General features: G+C 51.4%; 1 protein-coding gene across 5 annotated transcripts in view; it reads left to right on the plus strand.

Moving 5' to 3' along the window:
* SKIC3 (SKI3 subunit of superkiller complex) overlaps window positions 1-1,703 on the plus strand; it is a 48,570-nt gene extending 46,867 nt beyond the window's left edge. For all 5 annotated transcript variants that reach the window (XM_032968560.2, XM_032968564.2, XM_032968559.2 and 2 more), the window contains exon 42: window positions 547-1,703. In XM_032968560.2, the coding sequence (XP_032824451.2) occupies window positions 547-624 (78 nt within the window). In that variant the 3' untranslated portion in view covers window positions 625-1,703. The remainder of the gene's footprint in view (window positions 1-546) is intronic.
* The last annotated feature ends 8,866 nt before the right edge of the window (window positions 1,704-10,569 follow it).

Raw genomic sequence — 10,569 nt, forward strand, 5'->3', positions numbered from 1 at the left:
CTGGTTCACATTCGTCACCGGTGTTGGCCATGAGCAGGAATGTAACTCGAGTTGCCGGGTTCGTGGTGCATGCAGCGCACTAAACACTCTGCGACCGTTCCCCACCTGGCATAAACAAAACAAAGTTCCCCCATATAGCCATATCATATTCTTGGGGCAAGTGCTGTTTAGCGAGAACCTACGAATGCCGGCAATGCAGGCAATGCACACGGGGGGGCGGGTGGCCAGCACCACGTCCGGCTGCCTTTGTCTCTCCAGTGGCGATGTTGACACACCGCACCAGGTACTCATTTGAGGCTGAGTCAACCCAGCGGAGGCCCAGGACCGGTTTAGATAATCGTCACTGGTGTTCACCGTGAGCGGGAATCGAACGTGGTTCGCCGGGTTCGTAGTGTAGTGCGCTAACCATTACAATACCGCTCACACACACACACACACGCTTGCGTACGTGTGCGCACCTACGGATGCCGTGCCCTACGCCCATGCAGCGATGGCGGTCACGCTTTACCCCGGCTGCTGCTGCTGCTGCTGCTGTTGCGATCGCAGATCTTGCTGGAAGACGTGAAGACGTGCGGGGACACGAGGACGCTGGCGCTGCACGCGCGTCTCTCCGCCGGAAGCTAGAGGACCGCCCGCGCACCTGCCCGCCAACTCGCCAACCAACCCCACCCGCCCGCCAACCCACCCGCCCACCCGCCTGTGAACAGGGTCACCGCGCTAACGACCAGCGAGCGATGGCGTGCGACGCGCGCGACGTCGGTGCGCCTGCGGTTCCGCCGCGGACTGCCACGAGGGTGTAGATTCTTCACGCGGACTCGATCCTGGCGTGCGTCGTTTTGCGTAAGAATCGATGGTTGTGGATGCGTGGAAATTCCGAGCGAACGATGTGCCGGTGCACTCTCCTACCTCTCATCTCACTCTCAAAACTCTCCGCTCTCGTTTACCCGTTCATCTCAGTTCCCCGTTCATCTCAGTTCCCCACTCAAGTCCTCGCTCAAGGGTTTGTGTTGCCCTCGGCTATTCACGGCCTCTTTCTCTCCCAATGAATGCGACCACTGTCCCTGTGCGGCATCTTTGAGAAGCTGTCGCCATGCGTACCCCGTGGACCCGGGCGGCAGGGGGTGGAGGCAGCGCGGTGGTGACACTCGCGCCTCGCGGCAGAAAGCACCAGGGTTCGAGTCCCACCTTGGGCGACTTTCTGTGTTCTCCCCGTGACCCGCGTGGGTTCCCTCCGGGTTCTCTGGTTTTCTTCCACGGATAAAAAAACCCACACACAATGTATCGATTGGGCAAAGACATCCCGATGTTGAACAATTACCTGCCAATGACTCAACTGAGATCACGCAGCAGCAGCAACGCAGCTCCCCAGCTCCCGCGACAACTGAAAAGGCTTCTTGATACTCAGGACTTTCCTGGGTAACAGCAAAAAGCGTGAAGGTAATAATATGATACAATAATAATGAAATATAAAAATGCACAATGTGTTGTATTGCATTAAAGCACGGCTCCGGCAATGACCCTTGCTGACCCTTGCTGACCCTTGCTGACCCTTGCTGCCCGTCGGGGCGGGTTGGTGTGGCTGGCGCATAGCAGCGTTGGCCGCGACGTCCTCTGAACCGCGTTGTGCCTCGGGAGTGAAGCCCACCGATTGCCTTACCACACCCGCCGTCACGATGGAATAAACTCAGAGCTGCTCACTCTAAGCCGCCTCTCCGCCTTTATTACAACACCGCAGTCCGTGTGTGTGTGAGGGGGGAGCGGCGGTGCAGTGGTTAGCGGTACGCTACGAAACCGGCGAGCCGAGTTCGATTCCCGTTCACGGCCAACACCGGTGACGAGTATCTGAACCGGTCCTGGGCCTCCCCTAGGTCGGTGTGTAAAAACATCGCCACTGCGGATACAGGCGATCGGGCGTGGTGCTGGCCACCCCACACCCCCTCGTGTGCCGTGCCCGCCTTCATCTGTACTCGTTATACGGGGGGGGGGGGGGGGTCATTGCTTTGGTTAGCGAGTCCCTATGAACGCTCGGCATCGGCACGTGTCGTGAAGCGGTGATCAGCGATGTGGCCAACACCCCGCAAGGTTTTTGTGTAGAGTCGAGTCGACCCAGTAAGGAATATCGCCGATGCTAGCCGTGGATGCAAATCGAACCGTGGGGCGGGCTGCGTTTGCACACTGAATGAAGTTCAAAAATTTATTTTCACCAAACCTCAAATCCAAGCGAGGCAGCCCGGTTCGTCCATTGACCTCGAGGTGCCGATCTCGCGCTGCGACGCATTGCCTAGAATCGGGTGCAGGTTGTCGGGACGTGCTGGAGTTGTTCTGCAGTATACAGGTGAACACGTGGTGAACACGCGTAGGCTTTCGCGACCAATACGAGTTGGCCGTGTCAGGTGGAGGAGGGAGTGCAACAACAACAACACGCTTCGCTGACACGATGCGGACCCGCGAGACGACCGTGAATCGGCGCGTGAGGTTCGTTTTGCAGTTCGGGTTTCTTCGACGGGACGTTCGCCAACGGGATGGAACGCATCCACGAGTGAGGGGGCATTCTCAGGGCAATCGTTGCCAATCCACGAGGGCAGTTTCAGGGCAATCGTCACCGGGAATGGTTGGGGTTGGCCGTTTCCCATCGGCAAAAATCTCATCTGTCTCCCTCCCTAAATCGGAACCGTTCTCATCCAGTGCCGGATGAAGATAGTGCGGGGCCTGTTGCTTATGTAAATATCAAAACACAACAATTTTTAACTTGCATAGTAAAGTAATTGTATTTTTTCATTTGCTATGCAGCCAGATAATACGACAAATCGCTAACCTTAAACACCCAGTCATTTATAAAGTTGAAGGCGGTATAGTACTATAGTAATAGAGCAAGTGCAGAATCACTGAACTGGAATTGATAGCTTGAAAGTATTTAGCGCGGGGGCCCTTGAAAGTGCGGGGCCCGTAGCATGTGTAGCTACTACACGTGTAGCTACTTGTGCTGCACGTGTAGCTACTTGTGCTGCATGTGTAGCTACTTGTGCTGCACGTGTAGCTACTTTTGCTGCATGTGTAGTAGCGACTTGTGCTGCACATGTAGCTACTTGTGCTGCATATGTAGCTACTACTACACGTGTAGCTACTTGTGCTGCACGTGTAGCTACTTGTGCTGCACGTGTAGCTACTTGTGCTGCACGTGTAGCTACTTGTGCTGCATGTGTAGCTACTTGTGCTGCACGTGTAGCTACTACTACACGTGTATCTACTTGTGCTGCACGTGTATCTACTTGTGCTGCACGTGTATCTACTTGTGCTGCACGTGTATCTACTTGTGCTGCACGTGTAGCTACTTGTGCTGCACGTGTAGCTACTACTACATGTGTAGCTACTTGTGCTGCACATGTAACTACTTGTGCTGCACGTGTAGCTACTTGTGCTGCACGTGTAGCTACTTGAGCTGCATGTGTAGTAGCGACTTGTGCTGCACGTGTAGCTACTTGTGCTGCACGTGTAGCTACTTGTGCTGCACGTGTATCTACTTGTGCTGCATGTGTAGTAGCGACTTGTGCTGCACGTGTAGCTACTTGTGCTGCACGTGTAGTAGCGACTTGTGCTGCACGTGTAGTAGCGACTTGTGCTGCTGGGATAATCCGGCACTGCTCTAATTCAAGCTGCCCCTCGTGGGGTAGTGTTGCGGTAGCTTCCAATTCCTTCCGATATGAGGAAGCCACAAGTAGCGTTTGCACTTGTAAATCATCTAAATTGTGCCACCCTCGCCCATGGTTCATGCTTTGCCGGTGACGACCGCCCTGAAATTGCGGTGGATCGCGTTTTAGACAACGGCTCGATAACAGTCAAAAGTGTTACAGTTAATCTTGGGTGCACATCGTAAACACGGATACGTGGCCGTGATTGATAAAGTTTTTGTAAAAAAAATCTCCATCGCATCGCGGGCACAAGCAAAAAATTTAAATTCACCGCGATAAAAACTCATGCACGAACGCATTAATCGCCGAATTGTAAGGCGCACTCTGAAATGTAAAATGTATCCAAACGTAACGATTGGGGAAGGCATTGCTGGGACCTTACATGGGGAGACGAGGCCACTGCCAACAACGTCATCTGCTTAATATTTACATGAATCTTCAGTGCATCTTTACTAATCTCTGCAATTTGCACAACTGTGCAGCCGATCGGTGTGGATACTGTGGGAGAGGGGGGGGGTATCTCAGATGCGGGTCATAGCTCGTGTTAAACCTCACAGTGCCACAGGGCAAGCCCTGTGGCCAGGAGACACGGGTAGGTGGATCACCGCACAAGTGTGGGTGTCGAGGGGGAGCAATACCCTGAGCTCGCAAGGATAAGGCGGGAACAGCAATGTGCAGACTGATCTCCATCCGTCCCTCCCGTACGGGATACGCCGTTTCCCTCTCGCAGGCGCGGGGTTTCTCCCACGTGTAATACGCACTGATAAATTGGCTGAAAACATCTTAATGTATAGAGGACCGCAGAGCTTGGGCGATTGTTGGTAGCGCCGGCTTGCCGCCCGCCGGCTACCTTCCGGCTCTCGTGTCTGGTTCCTCGGCGATTTTGAGAGATGCGATCCGCATGAGTGGTGGAACTCCGACATCAAATGTAAAACTTAACATCATCATCATCGGACATGAACGTGCGGCCCAGTAACGGGCGCTTGTAGACGCTCGGCAAGCGTCGGGAGCTCCTGTCAGCAGAGAGCTGTAAAAATTAACTTCACCGAGTCGTGGGAGAGACCTCGCGCTGGCAACAACAGCGCCGGACAATTGAATCATTTGGCAGGACCCCGGGGTCCCGCAAAAATCTGGTCAATAATTATTATTTTTCAGTCCGCCCACTCGTGATCCCGACAGCAACGCGCCGCCCGCCCAGACTCGCGCCAACAAGCGCCAGCAGGCGGCGATCAACACGATGGGCGCCATCCCACCGGCCAAACGCAAGCCCGGGCGTCCGCCGCGGTCGCGCGCGGCGACAACGCCCTCCGGTCAGTCGTCAATCCTCAGCTTCTTTGCCAAGGCGAGCCCGCCCCTGCAGTGAATTTAACGTGTTCATGTAATTTTTCAACTTTTTACGAAACTTAGTGCCCCGAGTAGCTCTCGACGAGGCCAATCGATTGACACTAGTTTTGTTGTCGGTAAGGCAAGACTCGTGTCACTACGCGGTTTTTCCCACCCCGGGGCAGTGATGGGACCCCGGGGTCCCGCCAATTGCTTCAATTTACCGAGCAGCGGTTGTGTGTACAGACAATCCCCGGGTTGTGGAAGAGCCAACTTACGGACATCCGAGAAATCATGTAAAAAAATGTCAATATGCGGAAATGTTTGCGTGAGTTACGGAAGCTTAATTAGTGCAGCGCGGTGAGGTTGCGGATGAAAAACCGTGGAGCCAGGCGTAAGGCGGGGCAGCCTCACGAGGCATTTTTCTTGATTTTGGGGGAAAATTGTTCAGTTTCCGAGACATGGAAAATGCGGGTGACGGATCGTTCTCGGGAACCTAAACCTTCCGTAAGCCGGGGACCGTCTTCTGTATGTTAAAATTATTTCGAATTGCGCGTGGCCAACCGTGCTGATCGGCGTATTGCGTGCGGCCTGCGTGGGAAGGGCAGGCCAACTGCCCTCCAGAGGGCAGCGAGCTACTGCTGCTCTCTCTGTTGGAGGCACTTGCGCCAGCAGTGGCATGAGCAAGCAATTGCAGGGCTGCACCTTTACCTGACACGGAGTATGCGGATACAAGATTATTCGTGGCCGGCAACGTTTTGTCTGCGGCGAAAGTCACGAGGTTTGCCGCGAAGTCGCTTCGGCGGACCTGTGCGTGTGTGCGGGGAAACCCCACGAATGTCGTGAAAGGACACGGATAGAATGATCCGAGTGAGATGTAGACGAGATGTAGACGAGAGACAGAGATGCCACCAGGCGATAAAAAAATGTGCACGTAAGATGGAGGTGTAAATAGATCAGGAGTCATCCTGATCGGAGACGGGGCTGCCGTGAAACGAGAGAGGTGTAGATAGAGATGATGGGAATGTGAGGAAAAATAAAGATGAGAGAAGAGAGATTTCGTGAGACGACGGGAGAACAAAGGAGATGCGAGGAGGGAGATACTGGCAGGATCGATTTGGTTCAGCCCTGATCACTCAGGAATCCAAGGCCCCTTTCGCTGCTTGATACAGTTCGATTTTGCTTCATTTTATTTTTGTTCGCTGATTACCGCCACTGTCAACGCGATCCCCGTTGTACCCTGATGATCTCTGGTGATCCCCAGCATGATCCGGTGATCTCCGGTGATCGCCAGTGATCTCTGGCGCGATCTACACCATGATTCCCACTGATCCTCTCTGATCCCCGGCATTCCCAGGTAATCCCCGGTGCTTTCTGGTGATCGTCCAGCACGATCCTTGGCAAAGTCCCAGTGATCTTCCGTGATCCTGGCACGATCCCTGGTGACCGGCAGCACCTCCGATGAGCCCAGGAAATCCCCGGTGCGATCCCCAGCGACCCCCCCATCCCACTCCCCGTGTCGGTCACTCGTCCACCATGCGGCGGATGCGCCGCACCTCCCGCGCCACGGACTCGTGCTCGAGCCGCGAGCGAGCGTCGTGCACGGCGCGCAGGGAACTCATGCTGTCGTGCACCGCGGAGAAACCTGCACCACAACACACGGGCACAAAGGGCGAAGGACCCCCTGGTTGTAGCCTTAACAGACCGTTGGGGCAAGTGCCGTTAGCTATTAAGGCCGGAACGTCACGCGAAGGGGTGGGTGGCCAGCCACCGTTGCTGGCGACCAACATGATTATTAGCCCGGCGTTGGGCGCGAACGACCGCCCAACTGCCCGCCCGCGCGTCCGTACGTCCGTCCGCGTGTGCGGCGCGCGCACGCACCGGCCTGGTACTCGGCACGCAGGGCGGCGACCTCGTCGTGCCGGCGCTTGTCGTGGCGCGTGACGCGAGCCGCCAGCCGCTCGGCGCTCTGCGCGGCGCTCGCCGCCTCGCGCTCCGCGCCCGCGCGCCACTCCTCCAGCCGCTCCAGCCGGGACACCACCTGCTGGAGCTGCAGCTGCAGCCGGCGCTCCACCTGCTCCTGCGGCGCGTGGAGGGCGGTGGTGGGATGAGTGTCGGAGACGGTGCGTAGAGTTGCCAGATCAAACCCGAAGCGTCTCCCTTTACGCGCCCTAGGCCAGGTTGCCGGGCAACCGAAATAACAAGAAGAGGCATTTTTTTCCGAATATTTCAAGTTGCGTGCGAATACGAAACGGTGGTGGCCCTTGACAAATGACGTCACGAAGCGGTCCTTAAAGAACCGCACGCGGCTCCGGAGCCGCGGGTTGCCGGCCCCTGCCCTCGGCCGTCGTCGAAATTGCCCAGTACTGTGATGGTGTGTTGATGTGTGTGATGGTGTGTTTATGTGTGTGATGGAGGGTGATGGTGTGTTGATGTGTGTGATGGAGGGTGATGGTGTGTTTATGTGTGTGATGGAGGGTGATGGTGTGTTTATGTGTGTGCTGGAGGGTGATGGTGTGTTTATGTGTGTGATGGAGGGTGATGGTGTGTTTATGTGTGTGATGGAGGGTGATGGTGTGTTTATGTGTGTGATGGAGGGTGATGGTGTGTTTATGTGTGTGATGGAGGGTGATGGTGTGTTGATGTGTGTGATGGAGGGTGATGGTGTGTTATGTGTGTGATGGAGGGTGATGGTGTGTTTATGTGTGTGATGGTGTGTTTATGTGTGTGATGGTGTGTTTATGTGTGTGATGGAGGGTGATGGTGTGTTTATGTGTGTGATGGAGGGTGATGGTGTGTTTATGTGTGTGATGGAGGGTGATGGTGTGTTTATGTGTGTGATGGAGGGTGATGGTGTGTTTATGTGTGTGATGGAGGGTGATGGTGTGTTGATGTGTGTGATGGAGGGTGATGGTGTGTTATGTGTGTGATGGAGGGTGATGGTGTGTTTATGTGTGTGATGGTGTGTTTATGTGTGTGATGGTGTGTTTATGTGTGTGATGGAGGGTGATGGTGTGTTTATGTGTGTGATGGAGGGTGAAGGTGTGTTTATGTGTGTGATGGAGGGTGATGGTGTGTTTATGTGTGTGATGGAGGGTGATGGTGTGTTTATGTGTGTGATGGAGGGTGATGGTGTGTTGATGTGTGTGATGGAGGGTGATGGTGTGTTTATGTGTGTGATGGTGTGTTTATGTTTGTGATGGAGGGTGATGGTGTGTTTATGTGTGTGATGGAGGGTGATGGTGTGTTTATGTGTGTGATGGAGGGTGATGGTGTGTTTATGTGTGTGATGGTGTGTTTATGTGTGTGATGGAGGGTGATGGTGTGTTTATGTGTGTGATGGAGGGTGATGGTGTGTTTATGTGTGTGATGGAGGGTGATGGTGTGTTTATGTGTGTGATGGAAGGTGATGGTGTGTTTATGTGTGTGATGGAGGGTGATGGTGTGTTTATGTGTGTGATGGAGGGCGATGGTGTGTTTATGTGTGTGATGGAGGGTGATGGTGTGTTTATGTGTGTGATGGAGGGTGATGGTGTGTTTATGTGTGTGATGGAGGGTGATGGTGTGTTTATGTGTGTGATGGAGGGTGATGGTGTGTTTATGTGTGTGATGGAAGGTGATGGTGTGTTTATGTGTGTGATGGAGGGTGATGGTGTGTTTATGTGTGTGATGGAGGGTGATGGTGTGTTTATGTGTGTGATGGAGGGTGATGGTGTGTTTATGTGTGTGATGGAGGGTGATGGTGTGTTTATGTGTGTGATGGAGGGTGATGGTGTGTTTATGTGTGTGATGGAGGGTGATGGTGTGTTTATGTGTGTGATGGAGGGTGATGGTGTGTTTATGTGTGTGATGGAAGGTGATGGTGTGTTTATGTGTGTGATGGAGGGTGATGGTGTGTTTATGTGTGTGATGGAGGGTGATGGTGTGTTTATGTGTGTGATGGAGGGTGATGGTGTGTTTATGTGTGTGATGGAGGGTGATGGTGTGTTTATGTGTGTGATGGAGGGTGATGGTGTGTTTATGTGTGTGATGGAGGGTGATGGTGTGTTGATGTGTGTGATGGAGGGTGATGGTGTGTTTATGTGTGTGATGGAGGGTGATGGTGTGTTTATGTGTGTGATGGTGTGTTTATGTGTGTGATGGAGGGTGATGGTGTGTTTATGTGTGTGATGGAGGGCGATGGTGTGTTTATGTGTGTGATGGAGGGTGATGGTGTGTTTATGTGTGTGATGGAGGGCGATGGTGTGTTTATGTGTGTGATGGAGGGCGATGGTGTGTTTATGTGTGTGATGGAGGGTGATGGTGTGTTTATGTGTGTGATGGAGGGTGATGGTGTGTTGATGTGTGTGATGGAGGGTGATGGTGTGTTTATGTGTGTGATGGAGGGCGATGGTGTGTTTATGTGTGTGATGGAGGGTGATGGTGTGTTTATGTGTGTGATGGAGGGTGATGGTGTGTTTATGTGTGTGATGGAGGGTGATGGTGTGTTTATGTGTGTGATGGAGGGGCGATGGTGTGTTTATGTGTGTGATGGAGGGTGATGGTGTGTTTATGTGTGTGATGGAGGGTGATGGGGTGTTGATGTGTGTGATGGAGGGTGATGGTGTGTTTATGTGTGTGATGGAGGGTGATGGTGTGTTTATGTGTGTGATGGAGGGTGATGGGTGTTTAAGTGTGTGATGGAGGGATGATGGTGTGTTTATGTGTGTGATGGAGGGTGATGGTGTGTTTATGTGTGGTGATGGAGGGTGATGGTGTGTGTATGTGTGTGATGGAGGGTGTGGGTGGTGGGTGGATATGGGGTGTGTATGTGTGTGATGGAGGGTGATGGGTGTTGATGGGTGATGGAGGTGATGGTGGTTGGGGGGTGGGTGGGGGTGTGTCGAGGAGATAAGTGAGGGGAAGAAGAAGAAGGGGGGGGGGGGGTATAAAATATATGTTTTATAATGATAAAGAATGATATTTATGTTTATATAATTATTAAAGAATTATATGTTTATATAATGATAAAGAATGATATATATGTTTATATAATGATAAAGAATGATATATATGTTTATATAATGATAAAGAATGATATATATGTTTATATAATGATAAAGAATGATATATATGTTATAAATGATAAAGAATGATATATATGTTTATAATGATAAAGAATGATATATATGTTTATAATAATGATAAAGAATGATATATATGTTTATATAAATGATAAAGAATGATTAAATAATGATAAGAATGATAATATGTTTATATAATGATAAAGAATGATATATATGTTTATATAATGATAAAGAATGATATATATGTTATATAATGATAAAGAATGATATATATGTTTATATAATGATAAAGAATGATATATATGTTTATATAATGATAAAGAATGATATATATGTTTATATAAATGATAAAGAATGATATATATGTTTTATATAACTGATAAAGAATGATATATATGTTTATATAATGATCAAGAATGATATATATGTTTATATAATGATAAAGAATGATATATATGTTTATATAATGATAAAGAATGAATATATATGTT

This window comes from Petromyzon marinus, chromosome 40, assembly GCF_048934315.1.
Source record: "Petromyzon marinus isolate PM22_M1 ecotype Great Lakes invasive population chromosome 40, UKy_Petmar_22M1.pri1.0, whole genome shotgun sequence".
Classification (NCBI taxonomy): Eukaryota; Metazoa; Chordata; class Hyperoartia; order Petromyzontiformes; family Petromyzontidae; genus Petromyzon; species Petromyzon marinus.